This window comes from Phascolarctos cinereus, unplaced genomic scaffold (assembly GCF_003287225.1).
Source record: "Phascolarctos cinereus isolate Bilbo 61053 unplaced genomic scaffold, phaCin_HiC Scaffold_4;HRSCAF=312, whole genome shotgun sequence".
NCBI classification, from domain to species: domain Eukaryota; kingdom Metazoa; phylum Chordata; class Mammalia; order Diprotodontia; family Phascolarctidae; genus Phascolarctos; species Phascolarctos cinereus.
In genome coordinates, this window is record NW_027555847.1 from 727,557,591 (window position 1) to 727,581,684 (window position 24,094).

Consider the following 24,094-nt stretch of genomic DNA (forward strand, 5'->3'; position numbering starts at 1 on the left):
TCAGTGACTAACCAGAAGATCACTGACAGACAGAATATAGTTGAGGGGCCAAGGAAGCCTTATAATCACCCCCTCAGTCTTACATCATTGTCCTTGTCCTGGACATGGACACAGATAATGTCCTTTTGTGTTTCCTCAGGTGTGGAGGGAGGACTTGACCTGGCCATCTGCCCCAGCACAAGACATTACATCTCCAGTAGTTTTCTCAGCAGAACAAGCCTAGAGTGTTTGACTTTGCTGTAGTTTGGGCAGCACCTTGGCTCCTTCCTGACTTGGCACTTTATCTAATGTTCAGTAATATGTGTCTTCCTGTTCAGAGAAATATTTCTCTGTTGTTTTCTGTCCTGCTACTGTCACTGCTGCTGAAGCTTGCAGCCACTGAGAACAGGACAGAGAAGCCCTACTGCTTCCCCGAAATCAGCCCCAGCCTTGTCAGAAATGGGGATCTCGTGATTGGGACGTTTCTCTCCATGTATTCAGTTGAAGTGAGCTGTGTCACAGGAGCAGAACTCTTTGGAAGTAAACTTGACAAGGACTGTTGGAATTATAAGTAAGTGCCTGCCTGCCTGTGCCTCTGAGAGGGCTAATGGTTACAGAGGTCTTTATGGAAGGGACAGGCAGGAAGTTGGGCCCTTGCCTGCTGATTCTGGGGTCTCTTCTACCCTCTCTTCTGTGCCTCATGCTCAGTTTCCATCCTTCTGATTTTCTTTTAGAGCTAAGGAGTGAAAGGATTCTCTCTGTCTGTCTCCCTGTGTGTCTTCTGTCTCTTCCCATCACTGTGTCTATACATATATCTCTGTGTTTCTGTCTTTTCTCTCCCCAATCTAGAGGCAGCAGAGACATCTGGAGCTCTTTCTTGGCTCTGCTCATATTGTCAACAACTCCAGTAAATATAAGAGTCCAGTATCTAGCAATGAAATGTCAAGTATAAACAATGAATATCTTTACTATAGAAACTGAATTTAGGCCTAAAGACACATTCTCTCTCTCTCTCTCTCTCTCTCTCTCTCTCTCTCTCTCTCTCTCTCTCTCTCTCTCTCTCTCTCTCTCTCCTTCCACTGATATCCCTGTCCCGTTTCATTGTGAAACCCCTGCAAGCCATAGGCCTCACAAGGGATTTGCAGGTATGTTTTTGGGAGATGAAGAATGGGACATAGAAGATGACAATTTTGACCTCTTGCATATGTCTCAGTGTCTGTGCATCTCTATTGCTTTTGAATTCTTTCTACATTTTACATTCCCTCTGTACCTTTCTTTTCCATCTTCCATATTTTTATCTCCATTGATCTAAAATAAGGACATATTTTAATGTTTGCTCACATTTCTTGAGTATTTTAAGATATTTCCATTTTTTTCTATTCTGTAATTGTTCACCACCTAGGCCGAGTTGACAAGAGGCAGATAAACATGCTCTCACCTTATGTGTAGCATTGGGCAAAAAGGCCATTGTGAACCAAATTTCCTTTTTCATTTCTATGTAGCCTTTGCCAGACTTTTCCTTGAGAACAGTGTTTGTTCATGTGGACAGGAGAATTGGGTTCTTTTCTCCTTTATTCTAATTGTAGCAAGTGTGAATGAAGAAAGAATGGACAAAAGGTTTCAAATTTTCAGAAAACAGACAGTTAATAGAGGGTAAATTAATGTTAATGTTAATGATAGAGTGAATGAGAAGGCCTGAAGAATCTCTTGTATCTGCCTAGAATCTTCTGGGATACAGCTCTAAATTGCCTTAGGGATGAGAGCTGCTGGAGAAACATCTCTAGATTTTAAACATTTTGTTATTAATACACTCAAAATGACATTGAGTCCATAGGTTTGACCCTCGCATGGCTGGAACATCTCCTTTCCTTAAGTGAATTCTTTTTACAATCCTTGTAATGGTTTCTGACTCTGTCCCCTTTAGGTGGCTATACAAAAATTACCAACAAGCCCTTGCCCTAATGTTTGCTGTAGAGGAGATCAACAAGGACTCTAACCTGTTGCCCAACCTTACCCTGGGATTCCACCTCTACAACACCTACCACAGTGATGAGAGGACCTTGGACAGCTCCCTGCGGTGGCTGTCTGGGCAGGGCCAGCTCACCCCTAACTACAGCTGCTGGGAGCAGGACAAGTCTGTGGCTGTTATGGGAGGAGCCACATCAACTCTGTCTGTCCAGATGGGGACCCTGCTCGACCTCTGCAAATATCCTCAGGTGAGTAATGTTGACCCTGTTGCCTTCTGAAGCTTCATAAGACCCTTGAGAGGCAGTGGAGTCAGGAGGCCCAAGTCAAAAAAGCTACCTCTGCTATATACTGGCAATGCCACCCTGGTCAAGTCCTTTAACCTCTCAGTACTCTAAGTACTAAGAGACCATACATTTCAGAAAAGATGATAATCTGCATTGGTAGAAGTTGTATCTTGCCTAGAAATTCCTAGACCAATGACATCATCAATATAATTTTGGAAACTTAAGCATGGAAAATATTGGACCTGCCCTTGAGCACTGCACCCCTTTCATTATCAAAGACATAGTCAGTGTCACCTAACTTCGATGAATGAAGGAGTCCTAGAGATTTTGCAGGCCTAATTTTCCATTAACCAGAGAAAGTCTCTGAGCACAGAGGGATGAAACAGCTTCCCCAAAGTCTCATAATTGATAGGAAAGCTGGGACTATAACCCATATATTTTTAATAGTAGTTCATTGCTCTAAGCATTGCATTACATTATCTGTGTTTCCTCCTCATGTGATATATTGTCTCTGAATATTACTATCATTTTTCTTTTCCCAAATAATACTTTTTTACAGTAAAAGGAATAGTGAGCATTGGTGTGGAAATGATGGTGGGCAGCAATGATGAGAGTGTTGTTTAATTGTTGGAGAGGGGAAAGGAAGGGTGCCTTAATGAGATGGCTTACTCACTAAAAAACAGAAGAGCTTGCTGTATAGATTTCCACTCTCCTTCACACTATTAAATGCATGACAATATAAAAGACTGAAGTCATAGAGGTGATTATTCTTCCTGAAGTCTACTTCTGCTTTCACTGTATCAATCACTGTACTATTTCCTCTAGGCTACTGTGAAAGAAGGTGATTCACCCTTAACTCTCACAGCAAAATTAAAGTTTTTTTCTGTTCATACTCAAATGCTTCCCTGGCTCAGAGAAAAGCACTTCCTTATAGATAGGGAGAGAGATGAAAGAAACATTTTTATTTCTACATTGAATGCTTGATGGATATTAAAGAAAACTGAAGAACTGTTATTGTTAAATTAAAAAAAATTAATGCCAACTTAATGAAGGATAGTGTAGGGAACTTTCACTAGTACACACGCATCACACTGGAGTTATTGAAGTGCATGCAGCCCTGACACAGTCTAAAATGGATTACTTTCCAAAACTTTGTCATCATCCTCTGCAACCATAGTTGGCCACTGCCAACTATTAAAGTTCTTATGGCTTTCAAAGTTGATTTTATTTATGATGTTGGTTTTATATGAATTTTTCCCCTGGCTCTGTTTCTGTTTTTAAAAGTCTCTTTGGGATACAGACCAGTAGTGGTATTGCTGGATCAAACATGTATAGTTTTGTAGCCCTTTGAGCATAGTTCTAAATTGCTTTCCAGAATGGTTAGATTAGTTCACAACTACACCAACAATCCATATCCCTTCCGGCATTTATTATTTTCACTTTTTTTCCTCTTCTTAGCCAATCTGATAGGTGTGAGGTACTACGTCAAAGTTTGGTTTTAATTTGCATTTCTCTAATCAATAGTAATTTAGAGCATTTTTCATGTCTATAAATAGCTTCAATTTCTTTCTCGGAAAACTGCCTGTTCTGAGCTTTTGATCATTTATCAATAGAGAAATGATTTGTATTCTTATAAATTTGATTCATTTTTCTATATATTTGAGCAATGAGACCTTTATCAGAGATACTTACTGTAAAATTTTTCCCAGTTTCCTGCTTTCCTGCAAACAGCAATCACATTGTCATGAGTCAGTCATTCAGTCCTTTTTGGAGACATATCAGCTTACTGACTAGATTAGTTTTGATTGCAAAGGCTATGTTAGATTGATGGCACTCCCTATCACTGAGGCTAGTCCAGAAAAATGTGTATCCAGCCCTAACTTCTGCAAGCTGGCCTTCATTTGCCAGTCTTATTTCACTCTGGGCTGCTAGTTGGATATGATACCTACTGAGTTCTCTCTCAGCAAGAGCTGTTTATCTTTCATGTCTACTGGATTTCTTGTTGTCCATAAGCATGCACACATTCCATGTGAGTAGAATAATCTTCACAAATGTTTTTGCACATTTTTTTTTCTGTTTAGCCCAGAGGATGAAATCCCTGCCTGCTGTGGTAATCAGGCCAGAATTAGGTTAGGTGAAGCAGACAAATTTCAGGTCACCTTTTTAGACCCTACCTCACACAATAAGTTGAACAGCACAGTCCTTAAAAATAACTGCTCAGACATCCAGGAGACTGCTGAATCTCATTGCTGCTTCAGTCCAGTGAGATGACCACCCTATGCCCTGGGCTGCCTCTGTGCATGATTGTGACTATAGCTCCCACTGTATCTGCAACTGCTGCTTCATCACTCACCTGTTAGCACAGGACTTGGAGGTAGGTAAAAATGCTAAAAATGGTATGGTTACATCTTTTGACTTGTGCTTAAATTGGATATATGTGAGACAGAGTTGTTTGAAGTTGTCGGACTCACTTTTTCTTCCAGTCATCAGACAAGACAAAAATCAAAATGACTGGTGATGTCTGAGGATTCAGTGATTAACCTTGGTGTAAGCTCTAAGCACACCTCATAGCCTGCTTCCACCTCCTGCATGGCCTGTTGCAACAAATTGTTGTCATCCACCCATTACACCAGGGGAAATCTCCACATATTTAGGCTAAACATCCATGTAACTTACTGAAGGATTTGAGACAACCTCAGTTACTCTCAACCTGCTTTAACTTATCTGCAGAAATGGTTTATTGGGGTACATCCACTGTGCATGCTGCAGCTTCTTGGAGCCAAAGGTGAGAGTTGAGTGAATCAGGTGAACACTAAAGGTGGAAAGCAGCCTGGAAAAGAGCTCAGCAGCCCTCATACCTGAGGTACTAGGCTTCCCTGAATACACCCTATGCCCTTTCCTTTAAATATTGCTTTGGCTACATCCTATAGATTTTTAGCATGTTATCTCATTGTTGTCATTCTCTTGAATGAAATTAGTGATTGTTTCTATGATTTGTTCTTTGGCCTTATTATTTTTGAGGATTGGGTTGTTTAGTTTCCAATTAATTTTTACATATCTTTTCACTGTCCTTTATTAAATGCAATTTTTATTGTGTTACCATCTGAAAAGGATCTACTTACTGTTTCTAAAACCATTTGGTTGTGAGGTTTTTATGCTTTAATACTTGGTCAATTTTTGTGCAGATGCCAGGTGCCATTGTGAAAAAGAAAAGTTATACTTTTCTATCCCCATTCAAGTTTCTCCAGAGGTCTGTCATATCTAACTTTTCTCAAATTATGTTCACCTCTTTAAATTCTTTCTTGTCTATTTTGTGTTTAGATTCATCTAGTTCTGAGAGGGGAATGTTGATGTCTCCTACTAATATAGTTTTATTGTCTATTTCCTCCTGTAATTCCCTTCACTTCTTTAAGAATTTGCATGCTATACCGCTTGGTGCATATGTTCAGTATTGATATTATTTCATTGTCTATGGTACCTTTTAGCAAACTGTAGTTTTCCTTATCCCTTTTAATTACTTATGTTTGCTTTTGCTTTGTTTGAGATCAGGATTGCTAATTCTGCTGTTTTTACTTCAGCTGAAGCATAATAGATCTTGCTGCAGCACATTACCTTTACTCTATGTGTGACTCTGCATCTGAGGGTGTTTCCTGTAAACACCGGATTGCAGGATTCTGTTTTTTTAATCCACTCTGCTATCTGCTTTTTTTTTGTGGGGGAGGGGGAGTTCATCCCATTCACATACACAGTTATGATTACTGTGTATTTCCCTCCTTCCTATTTTTCCTCCTGTTTATCCTTCTCTCTCTTTTCACCCTTTCCCTCGCTATCACTGTTTTGCTTCTGACCACTGCCTCATTCAATCTGCCCTCCCTTCTGTCAGTTTTCTCTGCCTTTACTTAACTCAATTCCCTCCTACTTCACTGTAGAGTAAGATAGATTTCTTTCTACAGCTGATTATGTTATTCCCTCTTTGAACCAATTCTGATGAAAGTAAGGTTCAAGTGATTCCCATCCCTCCTTCCTGTCATCCCCTCCACTGTAATAGATCTTTCACACTTCATGTGAAATACTTTACCCCATTCTATCTCCTCCTTTCCTCTTCTTCTAGTACAATCTTCTTTCTCACCCCTTAATTTTTTTGTGTCATCCCATCATAGTAATCTCACACCCCACACTCTGTCTATGTATACTCCTTCTAATTGTCCCTATAGTGATAAAGTTCTTAAGAGTTACAAATATCATCATCAGGAATATAAACAGTTTAACCTTATTAAATCTCTTATGTTTTCTATTTCTTGTTTCTTTTTTTTTAACCTCCTTATGTTTCTCTTGAGTCATGTAATTGAAAAATCGATGATTTTTTTAAAATGTGCAGCTCTGGTCTTTTAATTAGGAATACCTGAAACCTGCTATTTTGTTAAATGGCCCTTTCTTTTTCTCCTGAAGGATTAAAATCAGTTTTCTCCTGAAGGATTAAAATTCTTGGTTGTAATCCTAACTTCTTAGCCTTTTGGAATATCTTATCCCAAGCCTTCTTATTCTACAATGTAGAAGTTTCTAAATCCTGTGCAATCCTGACTGTGGCTCCATGATACTCCTTTAAATTTTTTTTTAATTTCAAAAATTTTTATTTTTAATTTATGGAATGAAACAAGCATTTCCATAACATGATACAATAAAAAGACAAATGTACATAAAACTACAAATCTCCTATGTACAACTTGTTTTTTCCCTTTCAATTATACAACAAAATTATGTAAATTTCCTTTTTTTCTTCCCCTGCCCCAGAGATAGCTATCAGTAGACCCAAATAGGCACATACATGTATGTATATATGTATATGTACATGTATACATATGCACACACATGTGTACACACACATATATGTGCATGTACACACATGTAATTCTCTACATATTTTTACTTCTCAGTTCTTTCCTTGGATACAGATAGCATCTTTCTTCATATGTCCTTTATAATTAATTTGGGCATTTATAATATGCAAAACATCATATTCAAAGTTATTCTTAAAACAATATTGCTATTACTGTATACAACATTCTCAGTTCTGCTCATTTCACTCTTCATTATTTCATGCAAGTCCTTCCATGTTTTTTTCTAAAATCACTGAGCTCATCATTTCTTATTGCACAGTAGTATTCCATCACAATAATATACCACAGCTTGTTCAGACATTCCCCAACTGCAATTTCCAGTTCTTTGCTACCATAAAGAGAGCTGCTATAAACCTTTTAGAACAGATAGGTTCATTTCCTTTTCCCCTCATTATCTTCAGAAACAGACCAAGTAGTGGTATTGCTGGGTCAAAAGGTATAGTTAGTTTAACAACTCTTTGGGCATACTTTCAGATTGCTCTTGAAATTGATTGGGTTGATCCACAATTTCACTGACAAACAACGTGTCCCAATTTTTCCACATCTTCTCCAATGTTTGTCACTTTTCCCTTCAATCAATTAAGCTACTCTGGTAGGTGTAACTTGATGTCTCAAGGTTGTTTTAATTTGCATTTCTCTAATAAAAATGATTGAGAACATTTTTTCATATGAATATATATTGTTTTGATTTCTTCATTAGAAAACTGTCTGTTTATATCCTTTGATCATTTATCAATTGGGAAATGACTCATATTCTTATAGATTTCACAATATTCTTTATATATTTTAGATATAAGACCTTTATCCAATAAACCTGTTTATAAAATATTTTCTCCAGTTTTTGGCTCAACTTCTGATTTTGGCAATATGTTTTATTTGTATGACACCTTAATTTAATGTAATCAAAATCATCCATTTTACACTTCATTTTCTATTTCTTGTTTATTCATAACTTGTTTTTCTATTCATAAGTCTGATAAGTAATATGTTCTATGTTCTTCTAATTGTCTTGTAAAATTTCTTTGTATCTAGATCACGTATCCATTTTGGCCTTATCTTGGTAAATGGTATGAGATATTGGCATATGCCATTATTTTTGCTCACCATTTTCCTTCTCAGCATCTTTTTTCACCCCATCACTGTTCCCTTATCTTCTCCCCTACCTTCTTATTTCTTATTTTACCTTCCCCTCCAAAAGTCCCTTCCTTATCTATTCACCTCCTCCTAATATTAATCTATACACGCTTCTAAAAGTCTTCCCTGACCCTATCCCCCAGTTTTCTCACCTCTCTAGAAGTTTAGAAGACTTCTAAACCTCTTTAGATGTATATGCTGTTTCCTTTACAATCCAGATTAGAGTAAGGTTCCAATATTACCAGACCTCCACCACTACCTGCTTCCTCTGTATTAGTTTTTCCTTTCATGCCCCCATTTCTTGAGATAATTTCTTTTTTTAGCCCTTTCTTACCCAGTTTTGTTTTTCAGTATCACCTTATCATTCACAGCTCAGTCTCAACCTTTCTTTCAAACTCCCCTAGTAATGATAATAGTTTTAGAAATATTACTACTACTAAGAATAACTAATATTAATAACATTTTCATATATAATAAGCAGTTTGATCTTAATAAATCCATCATAATTAGTCTTTAATGATTTCTTTATATTTGTTCTGGATCTTGTATCTCAAATTTTCCATTAAGTTCTGCTCTTTTTGTTACAAATATCTGAAAGTCTTTCAGTTCATCAAATGTGCATTTTTCCCCCATTCAGAATTATATTCACCATTGCTGGATAAGTTATTCTTGGATGCAACCCCAGCTCCTTTGCTCTTTGAAATATATAATGTTTGAAGACATACTGTCTTTTAGCGTGGAAGCTTCTAGGTCTTGTGAAATCCTGATTTTTTTCACAGTATTGAAATTATTTTTTCTTGTTGCTTGCAATGTTTTCACTTTAACCTTGAATTTTGATATTTGGCTATGACATTCCTATAAGTTTCCTTTCTAGGATCTCTTTCAGGTGATGATCTACGCATCCTTTCTATTTCTCCTTTACATTCCTTTCTAGAACTTTAGGGCAATTTTCCTTGATAATTTCTTGTAATATTATATCTAGATTCTTTTTGTGATCATAACTTTTAGGTAGTTTGACAGTTTTTATATTATCCCTCCTTTATCTGTTCTCCAGATCATTTATTTTTCTAATGAGATATTTCAGATTCTCTTCTATTTTTTCTAGTTTTATTCTTTCAGTGTCTTTTATAACATCATTCAATTCCACTTGCCCAATTCTAGTTTTCAAGGAGTTATTTTCTTGCTGAAAATTTTGTATCTCCTTTTCGTAGTGGTTAACTTTCTTTTCACAATTTTCTTGAGTTGTTTTAATTTTTTTCTAATTTTCCCTAATTCTCTCTTATTTGATTTTTGAATTCCTTTTTTTTTTTTTTGGCTACGCAATGGGGTTAAGTGACTTGCCCAGGGTCACACAGCTAGTGAGTTTCAAGTGTCTGAGGCTGGATTTGAACTCAGGTCCTCCTGACTCCAGGGCTAGTGCTCTATCCCCTGTGCCACCTAGCTGCCCCATTTTGCATTCCTTTTTAAGTTCTTCCAAGATTTCTTTTTGGGCTTGTGACCAATTGATGTTACTTTTTAGGGTAAGAGTGGATTTTTTTCAAACTTCACTGTCTTTCTCTGAATTTGAACCTAGATCTTCTTTTACACCAAAGTTACTATCATTGGTCAGATTCTTTTTCCTTTGCTTATTCATTTTACTTTTAATTTGTCTCATTTTGTTTTTAGCAGATTAACATTGTCATTATTATCAAGTTTTATCCTGAGTTGTGGGTAATGTTGCCTTAGGACTCAGGTCCTTCTTACTGTTATTTTCCCAATTCTTTCTGGGGGATCAACCTCAGGGATTCCACTCTTCCTCCTCTAAGCCCCAGCCATACTGTCCTGAAAATGTTCTTGCTCCGTGCTGCACTCACTGGGTGTGTGCTCATTCCTCCTCACCTGTAGCCAGGGGTCAAGTCTGGTCAGCACAGCTAGGCCTGACTTCCAGAAACATCAAGAGGGGTTGTCCTTCAATAATTTCTCATTCAGTGTCTGCCGTTTCTTAGATGAAAGTTCGGGAGGTGAAACTGAATGATATGAGAGTTGAGGCAAAATTTCCCAAGGTCTAGTCTGCTTCCCTTGGGGCCTACTGTTTGTTGACTCAATGGAGTTGGCCTGGAACTGTTTGCACTTCATTCAGGCCAAACCTCAGTCCCTAGAGTCTTTTCTGAGGTCTTCTCGAGATGTCTTAAGAGGATAACTGCTTTACCCCTTTATTTTTGCTGCTCTATGCTCATTCTGTGGTAATTTTCTGTCTGGAGAGCCTGGAGATTTCTGACTTACTCTGCCATCTTCTCAGAATGCACTCCATGATATTCAAACTGTTTCTTTTTGGATGCTTGCAGTATTTTCCCTAGACTTTGGCTATGATATTCCTGGGAGTTTTCATTTTGGGATCTCTTTCAGATAGCGATCAATAGATTGAATTTATATTTTGCCTTCTGATTCTAGGGTATCAGGGCAGTTGAGACATGGAATTTGTGCATGCTTATGGAGAACAAGAAATCTAATACATATGAAAGATGAACAGCTGTTGATGCTAGAGATGTCAGCAGGTATCACGTCCAAATATCAGCCCTGAGTGAAATAAGGCTGGCAAATGAAGGGCAGCTTACAGAAGTCTGAGCTGGATGCACATTTTTCTGGACTGGCCTCAGTGATGTGGAGTTCCATGAATCTGGCATACATTTTTCAATCAAAACTAATGTAGTCAACAAGCTGGTATGGCTCCCCAAAAGAGTGAATGACAGGCTGATGACAATGAGATTGCCACTTGCAAGAAAGCTTCACACCACCATCATTAGTGCATATGCTCCCACCATGATGAACTCTGATGAAATCAAAGAAAAGTTTTAAGAAAACCTGGAAACCCTCAAGACAAGCTTGTAATTCTGGGTGACTTTAAGATCAGAGTAGGCACTGACTATGAAACATGGCAGAAAGTCCTTGAGAGGAATGGATATATAAATAACAACAGCCATGGTCACCATGCCTTGACCCCAACACAGTAATGCCATTTTGATCCTCTTTGAGCATGAAGGGCAAGAACCAATACCACCAGGATAAGGTTGCCTTTGAGCTCAGCCTTGATGAAAAAAGAGAACCTAAGAGGTAGAGGTGAGAGGGCAATAGCACACCTACAGCCACTACAAAAGCCCAGAGGTTGGAGCTGGAATGTCATGATCAGGAACAGAAACATCAGTTTGGTTGGATTTGATTTTGCATGAAGGAAATGATCTACAAAAATTCTGGAAAAGTAGGGAAGTACAAAGTTGAGAAGGTGTTTAAATGCCAAAGAGAGGTCTTAATATTTGATCCTAGAGTCAATAGTGAGACATGAGTTTGTTGAAGAAGGGGAATGGCATGCTCACAATACATTTTAGGAAATTCACTGTGGCAACTAAAGGAAGTATACTTCAGAGTCAGAGAAATGTGAAATAGAGATAAATTAGAAGATGATTGTATATGTAGAGAGAAACAGAGTGTACCACATGCTGTTGTGGAAATATATATCATGTGGGTGTTGTTTTTCAGTTGTTTCAGTCATGTCTGACTCTTTGTGACCTTATTTGGGGTTTTCTTGTCAAAGGGTTAATCAATTGTGGGGGGTAGGGAACTTTTAAACTGAGTGTGAAATTTAACCTTTGCCCAGTTAGTCATGGCTTTCTTAATCAGCTGGCTTAAGGTTTTGTGTTTAGGCATACCAGCTCTGAACATGAATGCATAAGCTAACATTTTCAGAATCACAGTGATGGTATTTACATGTACCTCAGATCTTCATATATAGACTTTTTTTTCCTAAATGTCTTAATAAGCAAAGATCTGTGTTCCACTTTCAATGAGAAAACCTCCAGATTGGCCAACTCTGAGTACAACACTTTGTTTTTCATTCATTTCATTGATGACCAACTCTTCATGACCCCATCTGAGGATTTCTTGCTAAAGATACTAGAGTGGCTTGCCATTTCCTTCTCCAGTTCATTTTACAGATGAGGAAACTGTGGCAAATAAATTTAAATTGCTTACCCAGGGTCACACAGTTAGTAAGTGTCTGAGGTCAAATTTGAACTCAGGTTTTCCTGACTCGTGGCCTGGCACTCTATCCAGTGTACCACCTAGCTGGCCTCATACAACATTTACACACTGCAAATTCACTGTGATTTTAATTGCACTCTTTGTCTCACCACTTACACATACGTGTAAACATGAACATACATGCACATGCTATTCAATTTTGTTTTATTTTTGCATGCATATATCATACCCACTACTAGTAAGGTATAACAATTCTAGACTAGGAATCTACCATAGCGGAAGAACCAAGACAAGAAATAGAAATATATTCTAGTGCCATTTGGGCAGGAGAGGGAAAACACACATTATAAAACAGATGAAATAGAAAAATCAGGTGTATTTCTTCAACAAACTTTTAGATGTCTTTTAGAGGGCTCAGAGAAATGAATAAATGCAAAAGTTTGGGGAAAACAAAATGCCTTTGGTAGCAGAGTTCATTCTGAATCCATGGCTTTTCTTCTGACAAGGTAAGGATGACATGGGAAGAATGGATACTTTTACACACTTAATCTTACATGGTAAAATAATTAGCTTGTTTGATTCCTTCCTTTTAATTTTTTGGGGGAATTTTTGTTGACAATTATGATGAGTCCAATTACAATAATGAGGAGTCCCTAGTTCTGAAAAAAAAAACCCTTAATATTTAAAAGTAAGTTGCCTAACATTGCATTTATATTTGTGTCTAGTTAACTTCTGGCCTTTTTGTGGTTGAATAAATATTGAGCTTCCTGGAAATGTTTGCGTAATGAAACAACAGATTATATTATATGAATAGAAAGCCTATATAGAAAGGACCCGAGGGGAAGCAGGGGAAAGAACCAATATTATCTTGGTGTTTCCCACTCTCTGAGTCTTCTGCTCTGAGCTGTCTTTAGAACCCATGACTCTCCTCAATTTCCCCCTTCTTTTCCATGTCTACTTCTTGGATTTGCATCTCAGAGGTGTGCTGAAAAGTCATCCACTTCAATTTCTGGAGTTTCTTTCTCCTCTCATTTCCATTAATAACTCATGGATGATCTCTAGGTATCTAGAGGCTTGAATCCATTTCCCAAGCTCTTGAAAGAGATTTCCTGTTCAGCCTTATTTAATTTAATTTCAATGACTTCAAAGATGCCTCACATGTAGTCTAATGTTTTGATTAATTGACAGTCTCACCTAATTAAAGTATCAGCTCTAAAAACAAGTTTGTTGTTTTCAAGCCCACATTTACATGATCATATTCTTAGATCTCAGATTTCCCCATGTTTCTTTTGAATCCAGATCACCTTTGGGCCGTTTGATCCCATCCTGAGTGACAAGGCTCAGTTTCCTTCTCTTTACCAAATGGCCCCCAGGGACTTTTCCCTACATAAGGGTATGGTCAGATTGATGACTCACTTTAAATGGACATGGGTAGCCCTGTTGACAGTAGATGACCTGAGAGGTGAGGAATTCCTTCAGGAACTAATATTAGAGATGGCAAATAATGGTATCTGTGTGTCCTTCACAGAGAAGATCCCTGTCAGTGAGAGAAGACACACAGAATCATACATGGCATTCATGCCCAAGATCATGGCATCACCAACCAGAGTGATTTTTATTCATGGTGACAGAGATTCATTAATGATATTGAGATATTCACAAGTTCCTTTTCTCCCAAATTTCAAGTGTGGGTCACTACTTCTCATTGGGACATTACCATGAGACCCCGGTACATTGATGGTTATAATTTTCATGGGTCACTTACATTTTCACACTTAACAAGTGAAGTTCCTGGTTTTAAGGCTTTTCTCAGGACAGTGAACCCTACTAAATACACAGAGGACATCATACTGAAAGAATTCTGGCACTCAACATTCAAATGTATAGAAGAACCTGAAAAACTGAAACAAGAAAAATGTTCACTAAATACCTCCTTGGAGACTTTGCCTTTGCTTTACTTTGACGTGATCATGTCTGACTTGAGTTACACCATCTACAATGGAGTCTATGCTGTGGTTTGGACCCTCCATGAAATGTTCCTGATGAAATCAGAAAAAGGAGAAATCTGGGTTCCTCATCCCTGGCAGTTAATTTTCTTTAAAATTGTGTGTTTTCCATTGCCAGGAAATGGAAACTTGACCAGGAAGTGTGTGTACTGTGCTCCTCACAAATAATATTTGAGTTGGTAATCATTCAGCTGACAAATATTTATTAAGTACCTAATATGTTTCAAATACTGTGTTAAGGGCTTGAGATACAAAGAAAGGTAAAAGAGTCTTTGATCTCAAGTGGTTTAGTCTCATGGTGGACATAACATGCAAACAGCTGTGTACAAATAAGATTTATAAAACATAAATTTGAAATAATTAACAGAGGGAAGTCATTAGAATTTAGAGTGATTGTGAAGGGCCTCCTGTAGAAGGTGAACTTTTAGCTTAGATTGAAAGAATCCAGAAAGTCCAGAGAGCAAAGATGAGGAACAGGAATATTCTGGGCATAACAGATAGCAAGAATGTGTAAAGCTAAGAGATGGAGTGGTGTTTTGTTTCTTTTTTTGAGAAGAACAAGGATGTCAGTGTCACTGGATCCCAGACTATTTTTTGGAAAAGTAGCGGGCAGCTTATGGAGGACTTTGAAATAAAAACAGAGGATTTTATACTTGATGCTGGAGTTTATTTAGCAGGAATTAATTTAGTTAATTAGTTTAATTTATAATGTCAGATGTGAAATTTAGGAAAATTACTTTGACAGCTGAGTGGAGAAAAAACTGCAGTGGGAAAGAACTATACCAGGGAGAGGCTTATAGAAGGCAGAACAACCATCACCTTATTACAAGAGTCCAGGTTGGAAGTGATGCGGGCATAAAACAAGATGGTGGCAAGGTGTGAGAAGAGAAGATGGCAAATATGAGAAAAGTCATGAAGTTAAATCAATAATATTTGGTAACAGATTGGATATGGGAGGATGAAAGTGAGTGAACAGTTAAGGATGGCACTTAATTCAGAAGACTGAGTGACTGGGAATAAAGTGGTACTCTCAACAGTAACAGAAGGAAGCATTTGGGAGAGGGAAGAAGACTCATGTGAAAGTCAGAAAAAGCCATATAAGGATACCCTCCAGGTTTCTCTGAAGAACTTTGTTATTGATTGTGAGACACAAAAGACATCTGCTCAGGACTTCCCAGAATGACATGCCAGCATCAAAGAATGAATTGTGCTCTAAAAGCAAAGCAGAATTGCAGTAGCTCAAAGAAAACATGAGATGTGCAAATTTAGAGACATCTCCACTCAAATATTCGTATAGAATACTTGTGCCTGATCTATGGTAGAAGCTTTCAAGTTCATGTAGATCTAATCAGCCGCAGCCAGACACACAGATGTCATTTTGGTCTTCTTTGAGCACAAAGGATAACAATCTTATTAATGTTTTATTTATAATTTTTCATCAATATTCATTAGGGAATAGGTCTATAATTTTCTTTTTCTAGTTTTGTTCTCCCTGCCTTATGTATCAAAATCATGTCTGTGTCATAAAGGCAATTTTGTAGGATTCCCTTTTAAACCTATTTTTCCAAACAATTTATGTAATATTGGAATTAATTGTTCCTTAGTTTTTTGGTAAAATTCACTTATAAATCCATCTGATCCTATGGTTTTCCTCTTATGGCGATCTGTGGCTTGTTCAACTGAGATAGAATTATTTAAGTATTCCATTTCTTCTGTTATTTTTGGGACATTTATATTTTTTTAAATGTTTATCCAGTTAATTTAGATTGTTGGTTTTTTGGCATATAGTTGTTTTAAATTTTTGAATAATTGCTTTAATTTTTTTCTCCATTGGTAGCAAAATTGCCCTTTTCATTTTTTGAGACAGATAATTTGATTTTATTCTTTATTTAAAAAAATTCAAGTTAGCTAGTAGGTGGAGCCAAGATGGTGGAATACAGGCAGCAACTCAGTTGAACTCTTCCAATATTCCCCTTCAAACAACTTTAAAATAATATCTCAATTCAAATTTTGGAGTGGAAGAGCCAACAAGATGTGAAAGTCAGACATTTTTCCAGCCCAAGACAAATTTTGGAGATCAGCAAGAGAGGTCTGTGATATTGTGGTGGGGGTTTTCCTAGAGCACACAGCAAGCAGCATTAGCACCAATGCTGGACTTTAGAAATGGGACAGCAGTGGCAGTCACAACAGCATCAGTTTCTGAAGTTTGAAGCCCAGAAACAGTAAGGGGGAAAGACAACTTTTAAGAAAGAGATTATAAGGGACTCTTTGCTAGCACTCAGTGCAGCTAGCATTGATTAACATTGATCATATGTAGTTCTGGGTCACAGTTCCAGGGCAGAGAAGTCTGTTTCTGGTTGGTCACAAGGGAGAAGGGGCCCTTCTCAGAGTTCAAATGCAGAGAGGAGAGTTAGCACTTGTGGCTTGAGAGCAGGAAACATGGTCACAGTCCCAGGGCTGAAAGGAATGCTAATACTTATGGCTGCAGAAGAACAGGAGCCGTTCCAGGGTAAAGACCAGAGCACAGACCAGGAGGGCAATGAGCATACTTGTTCATGGAACACAGCACCATGGAAGCACTGAAAACTTGGAGACCCTCTGAACCAACTCTGAAAACAGCAGCATGAAAAAACCTGAAGCTTGGTACACTCCCTCCCCACTCCCAGGTGAGAAGAGTCCAACTTTAACATAAAATTGGGTCAAAAAATAAGTTGAAAATGAACAAACCACAAAAAAATGACCTTGAAAAGCTACTGCAGAGGCAGGGAAGATTAAGGCATAAATTCAGAAGACAAAACTGGGAAAACACCTACATGCAAAGCATCAAAGAGAAATGCTAATTGAACTCAAGCCCAACCAAAATTCTTGGAAGAGCTAAAGAAAGAAATGAGTGGTGGAGGAAAAATTGTGAAAAGAAAGTCATTCAAGATAATTATGAAAAGAAAATGATCAGTTTAGTAAATGAAGCACAGAAATACTGAAGAAAATAACACCTTAGAAAACAGAATTGGCTTAATGGTAAAAGAAGCACAAAAATTCACTGAGGAAAATAATTCCTTAAAAATTAGAATTGGGTAAACAAAAATAGACAACCCCTTGAGACATCAAGAAACAACAAAACAAAGTTAAATAAAAAATAGAAGAAAATGTCAAATATTTCATTGGAAAAACAGCTGACTTAGAAAACAGATTGAGGAGAGATAATTTTAGAATTACTGGAGTGAATGAAAGCCATGATAAATGAAAGAACCTTGAAATTATATTTGAAGAAATTGTATAAGACTAGTGTCTGATTATCTTAGATTCAGAGGGTAAAATAGAAATTGAAAAAAATCCACTGATTACCTTCCAAAGAGATCTCAAAATGAAAACTCTCAGGAATATTCTAGCAAAAGACCAAAGCTCCTATTTTAAGGAGAATATATTGCAAGCAGCTAGAAAGAGACAGTTTAAATATTATGGAGCTGCACTCAAGATCACAAGAGCTTCCACATTAAAGAAGTAGAAGGCTCAGAAGTGACAAATGCTGGAGAGTATGAGGGAAAATAGGTACACTAATAAACTATTGGTGGAGTTGTGAACTGGTCCAAACATCCTGGAGAACAGTTTGGAACCATGCTCAAAGAAACATAAAGCTGTGCATACTCTTTAACCCAACAATGCCACTACTAGGTTTTATCTCAATTAGATCAAAGAAAAAGGAAAAGAACCTAATATGTAAAAAAAATATAGCAGTTCTTTTTCTTTGGTGGTAAAGAATTGGAAATTGGCTGTACTCCACAAATTTTTCACATTGTCATATTATTCTCATTATCTTTAAAGAATTTTTTTCTTCTTCTTATGATTTCCCATTCTTTAAGATTATTTTATTGTTTACAATATTATAAGGAGACACTTTGACTTCTTATTTTTTTGCTTATCACATTCAATTTGATTTGGATCATTTCTTAAAAGTTGTTTAGAGTGTTGGATTGGGAGAGTTCAGCAGAAATACTCAATTCCCTCTACCATCTTGGCTGTTTCTCCTCTTCCTTTTAACTTTTCGATATTTGTTTTTGCTTTTTTTTTAATTGCATGATGGCAGCTCCTGCTTTTTTTTTCAGTTCAGTTGATGTAAATTTTTCCTTTTCTCCCAGTTTTATTATGTATATGTCTTTGTTTTTTAATGCATTTCTTATAAGTAATCAATTTGAGGGTTTTGATTTGTTGTCCAATCTTCAAATCTTTTAAATTTTATTAGACTGCTTAATCCATTCCCATTTAAATTTAGGAGTTAGATTTATATTTTCCTTCATCTGTCTCTAATTTTTTCAAGTTAACATTTTCCTTTTTTTTCTGCTGTAAACACAGTACTAGTTTCATTCAGTTTTGTTGATTATGTTGAGTTGTTTCATGTCATGTTTGACTCTTCATGACCCCATTTGGGTTTTCTTGCCAGAGATACTGGAATGGCTTGCCATTTCCTTCTACTGTTTATTTTACAGATGAGGAAAATGAGGCAAACAGGGTAAAGTGACTTACCCAGGGTCACACAGCTAGTAAGTGTCTGAGACCAGATTTGAACTCCAAGTCCAGTGCCCTAGCCACTGTGTCACTTAGCTGCTGTTCATTCAGTTACTTTCTTTTAATCTTTATTAAGATAACTCTGTTTCCTGTGGTACTCCTCCCCTCAACTCTAGTGCACCCTTCTCATTTGATGCTGTTTCCCCTTTAGGGTTTTCTTAATTAATTCTTTTTTTGCTCCTGCTCTTGTGTGGTTTTATATTTCTTTCCCCTCTTTTTCCTCTCCTTTAGTCAAATAGATTTCAACTCCCAAGTCTCCTCTCCTTCAGCTAGCCCTCTTCATTTAAAGAAAATCATTTTTAAGAGAAGAAAAAGATAGAAGGGATTAGAATAGAGAACAGGTAATAAAACTACCTCTTTTTGCAGATGATATGATGATATTCTTGGAAGATCCCAAAGATTCAGCTAAAAGTTAATTGAAACAGCTAATAATTTTAGTAAAGTGGCAAGATATAAAGTAAATCTGCATAAATCACAATTCCTATGTATCACAAAAACAATTTTGTAAGAAGAGACAGTAAAAAGATACTCTATTTAAAATAACTCAAGAGTATAAAATACCTGGAAGTATACCTGCCTAAATGAACCCAGGAACTATATAAACAAAATTCCAAAACCCCCCCCATCATTTTTATATAAATAAAACCTGGTTTAAATAATTAGAGAAATAATAATTGTTCCTGGGTAGGCAGGGCTAATATAATAAAATGACAATTCTACCTAAACTAATTTGTATACTTAATGCCATCTCAAATTACCAAAAAAAAAATTACTGAGCTAGAAAAAAAAATCCTAACAAAATTCATTGAGAAGAACAAAAAGTGAAGAATATCAAAGGAAATAATGGAAAAATTGTAAAGGAAGGAGGTTTAGCAACACCAGATCTTAAACTGCCTTGTAAGGAAATAATCATCAAAACTATCTGGTAGTGGTTAAGAAATAGAAAGGTAGATCAATGGAATGGAGTAGATACACAATTTACAGCAGCAAATAAATATAATAACCTTGTATTTGATAAGTGTAAAGACTTAAGATTTTGGGATAAAAATTCATTAATTGGGTAAAAATTATTGGGAAAACTAGAAAGCAGTATGGCAAAAACTGAACATATACCAATATCTTGAACCATTTACCAAAACAAGGTCAAAATGGATACATGATCTAGAAATAAAGAGAGATATTACAAGAAAATTAGAAGAACATGGAGCATATTACTTGTCAGAATTATAGGTAGGTGAACAATTTATGAATAAACAAGAGATAGAGAGCTAAATTAGATGTGAAATAGTAATTTTGATTACAATGAAGTAAAAGATTTTTAAAAAATCAAATAAAAGATAAGGAGGAAAGCAGAAAATTGGGGGGGGGGAATTTATACCCAGATTATCAGATTAAGGTCTCATGTCAAAAATATTTAAAGAACTTTATCAAATCAACAGGAATAAAAATCATTTTTATTACCCTTTTAAATAAAAGGATTTCTTATTCAACTTCTGTATCATCTCTAGACCCTCCTTCTCTGATTTATGATGCCAATAATTATCTTTTTTTTACTGTATTCTTCATAGCGTCAAATTTCTATTCTATCTGTTCTAGGCTTTGCCCTCTAGGTACTTTCTGCCACTTTCTCACAGGGCTTACCTTCATGTATTCTCCTATTCCCCTGTACCTCACTCACAGAAAAATACCAGTTATTGCAGGTGTCACAGAAGACACTGCTCCATGGTAAGACATATTCCCCACCACTAATCTATACCCTTTATTTTTTAACTTCTATCTATTCTTGCCTAGAAATTTCCTTTCGGTGACCATATTCACTCATTCCTCAAGTGTGGTCAGATAAGTAAGGGGGAAACCAGGAGAAAGTAGTGTCATGAAGACCTAGAGAGAAGAAAGTATCGAAGACAAGGTGTTGATTGACAGTGTCAAAGCCTACAGAGGAGTCAAGAAGGGAAGGACATCAAACACTATTGAAGCCAATAAGTATGAGAACAGGAATCTTTTCTGTCAGAACTCAACAAACTTTCCTTTTGGCATTGCCCCAGGGACTCAAAGGTCGGGGCAGGCACTGCCTCTCATGGCAGCCCATTCCTTTACAAAGAGTTCTAGTTGGTAGAAGTCTGCTCCTTACATCAGATCTAATCTCTCTTTACCTTTGTCCCAAACTATGTCCTCTGCAGTAAGACAAAAATTCAATTCTTCTTCCACATGAAAGTCCTTAAAATACTTCAAAGGATAGCATCATGGCTCCTCTAAACTTTCTCTATCTAGAATAAACACCTCCAGTTCTATCAAAATCACTCTTGCATTTCAAGGTTTCAATAGACCCTACAAGCATGATTGTCCTTTTCTGGACTGTCTCTAGCTTCCTTATTCCCTCGCTAAGTTTTATGACTCAAAAATTCTAGTGACCAGAATTTGTGTAGCACATCAAGGAATTCAAGGCACTTCCAATGCGTTCTTGCCTTTCATCCTCACAAGAGCCATGAGAGTCAGGGGCTACTATTACTCTGATGATCTAGATGCAGTAAGTGGGGCAGAGAAAGGTGGAACAGGTAGCCCAGAGTGACAGAGCCTACTTAGTGTCTGAGACAGGACATCAAGTCTGGGCTTCCTGCTTATATCCTCAGCACTTCATCCACCATATCACACTGCCTCAGACCGAAGGCTTGATGCAAAAAATCAATGAAGTCTAGGCCCATTTGTTCTGAGAAATCACAGAAGCAGTGTGTGGAGTAAAAGGTCAGTACATTGACTAGACCTTTCCAGAGACAATAATAGCACTGATTTGATTGCAGTTTTCAGAGCAAAACATGGAAAATGGAGAGGGGGTTGGGTTTCCAAGGCAGCAGGACAGAATAGTGCCAGTATGAACAGGAGGCAAATGCTTTAATAATGGATGCACTCTTCCTGAGGATTGAAGTGACGAATGGGAAATTATAACCCCACCCCTATTTCAGGGGGTAATGCTTTGCAACAGCTATTTCTATCATTAATAGTGAAGTGTATTCACTTTTGTAAGAGTTAACTGCTGTTGAAAAGTTAAGTGAAATGGGACATTAATCACTAGTGGTTACCTTTGGGGAGGGCACAGTTAAATAGGGAGGCTTAAACTGATGGCAGTGGAGAGAAAAGCCAACAGCTCCCCAGCAACCTGCCTGGAAGCTTGATGAAAGATTGAGCCTTCTTCATGAACCTGACACACATGCAAGGATGGGAGTGTGAACAAAGCTTATAGGGACTACTTCTGTTTTTAGTTTTATATATGTGTGTGTGTGTGTGTGTGTGTGTGTATGTATATATATGTATATGTATGTATGTATGTATGTATGTATGTATACCTTATCTCTCCAATTGGAATACAAGGCCCTTGATAACAGAGACTGATTTTGTGTTCCTTTATATCTCAATTTCTTCACATAATGTGCAACATATAATAGGCACTTAATTAAATGTTAGTAACTATGGACTGACTTCCTGAACAATTCACAGATCTTCATTTTGGGAGATTCCTGACCTCAGGCACCAGGCAGTGACTGAGATTTCTCTTCTCTTACAGCTCCACTCGTTTCTAAAGAAGATCCAGTTTAATAACAGTGCGGTTGATCAGGTGTTTATGGATGAGAACAGAAACCCTGAGGCTCAGTGTAAAACTCTGAATTATGTAATCTTCAATATGGATAGTTTAACCCCCAGGCTCAGCCTGGTCAAGATTTTACCATTAATGAGGAGGCCATAGTGTGGACCTGGACATATACCGAGGTCAGAAACAACTGTAATATCAACCTTACTATCTGATTGTGGGAGCACATTTTACCCTGATTAGCTCCTTCCACATTCCTTTTTTTAGGGATAGACAATCCTCCTGCACACTGATTTCTTTCCCTTTGTAGGAAACTTCTGGGTAAAAAAAAATGGCAAACAGGCAATCTGTCAGATGACTTTTTTTTCTCACCAAAGACAAGGTTTATTAGAACATCTGTCATATTGGGCAGACTCTTAAGGAGTCTGAACATTACTGATCTATTGGCCAGATTGTAAGAATCTGAGCAGTGGCTAGATTTTAATAATATGAGCACCTTAATGGAGATATGATGGACCTTATATACAGAAAGACTATGGGAGGGATCTAGCAGTGGCCAAGTAGTCTATGAAGTAATAGAACTCCAGAGACCTGGACCATATGGCCAAGGGAGAATGGAGCCTAGATAGGATTAAGGGTGGGAAGTAGCTGGGGACTTAGGGAGGTAAAACAAAAGAGGGCCAGGTTAGGTTTAGGGTAACAGAGATTAGGTGTAGCCACAATGAAAGGTCAGTTGATGGGATTATAGCCTGAAGCCAATGCCAGAGATTTGGCCCTGTGGGAAAGTCCAGGGTTTTTCCCGATCTGTTGCATCAGTTTTTCTTGACTTAGATTTTTCCACAGAGGAGACAGACAATCCATGGAACACTAAAAGCAACTGCAATTTTCTTTTCTTTTTCTTGAGGCAATTGAGGTGACTAACCTGGGGTCACACAACCAAAAAGTGCTTGAGGCCAGATTTGAATTCAGGTCTTTCTGACTCCAGGGCCAGTGCTCTATCCACTGTACCTCCTTTCTGCATGCTGCAATTTCTTTTCTACATTTTAACTCAACTACAGGAAGGCATAAATTCTCCCTTGATGTTAGTGCACAGGATGATATTGTCATTGGAGAAAATGGAAAAACGGATGATACCAGTCATCCTGGAGGGAAGGATACAATTAGATTTTGGGTGTAGGGATGGCAGTTATCTATTCCTCAGTTATAGAGGTGTTGTTGGGCCTTGAATAAGATGCCTTTCAGGCCATGGAAGTGAATGAAAGGAGATTGGGGATTCTGTGAAAGATACTCTCTCGGCACATCTATCAGTGAAATGGCAAACATTCATTCAAGGGTTACTATGTTCCAGACACTGTATTATGCCAGCAGCTGGTGTGGTGCAGAACTGTTCTGCACCACACCAGCTGCTGGCTAGGTGAGTGTTAGAGGTTAATGCTCAAGACTAGTTTATTTCAAAAGTTTTCTCATTATATACCCATAAAAAAAAACGGCTTTGTACCATGAGAAATGATCCACAAGTGCTAATTAATAACATACACAGACTAAGCAGCTAAAGAGCCTCACTTTCTCATGAGAAAGTTTTAATGCCAAAATTCGTATCTATTGTTTCCCTGCCCAGTTCTTAGTATTACCTGCCCGAGTCAGCCACCTGGCCTCAAGGCTGGG

General features: G+C 37.4%; 1 protein-coding gene across 1 annotated transcript; it reads left to right on the forward strand.

Moving 5' to 3' along the window:
• The first annotated feature begins 303 nt into the window (after positions 1–303).
• On the forward strand, positions 304–23,775 carry LOC110202553 (vomeronasal type-2 receptor 26-like). The gene is given in 6 exon segments (XM_020978781.2): positions 304–550; positions 1,904–2,195; positions 13,577–13,955; positions 13,958–14,365; positions 22,407–22,526; positions 22,529–23,775. Coding segments are annotated over 6 exon segments (1,395 nt in total). The 5' UTR covers positions 304–470; the 3' UTR covers positions 22,645–23,775.
• Positions 23,776–24,094: the final 319 nt, after the last annotated feature.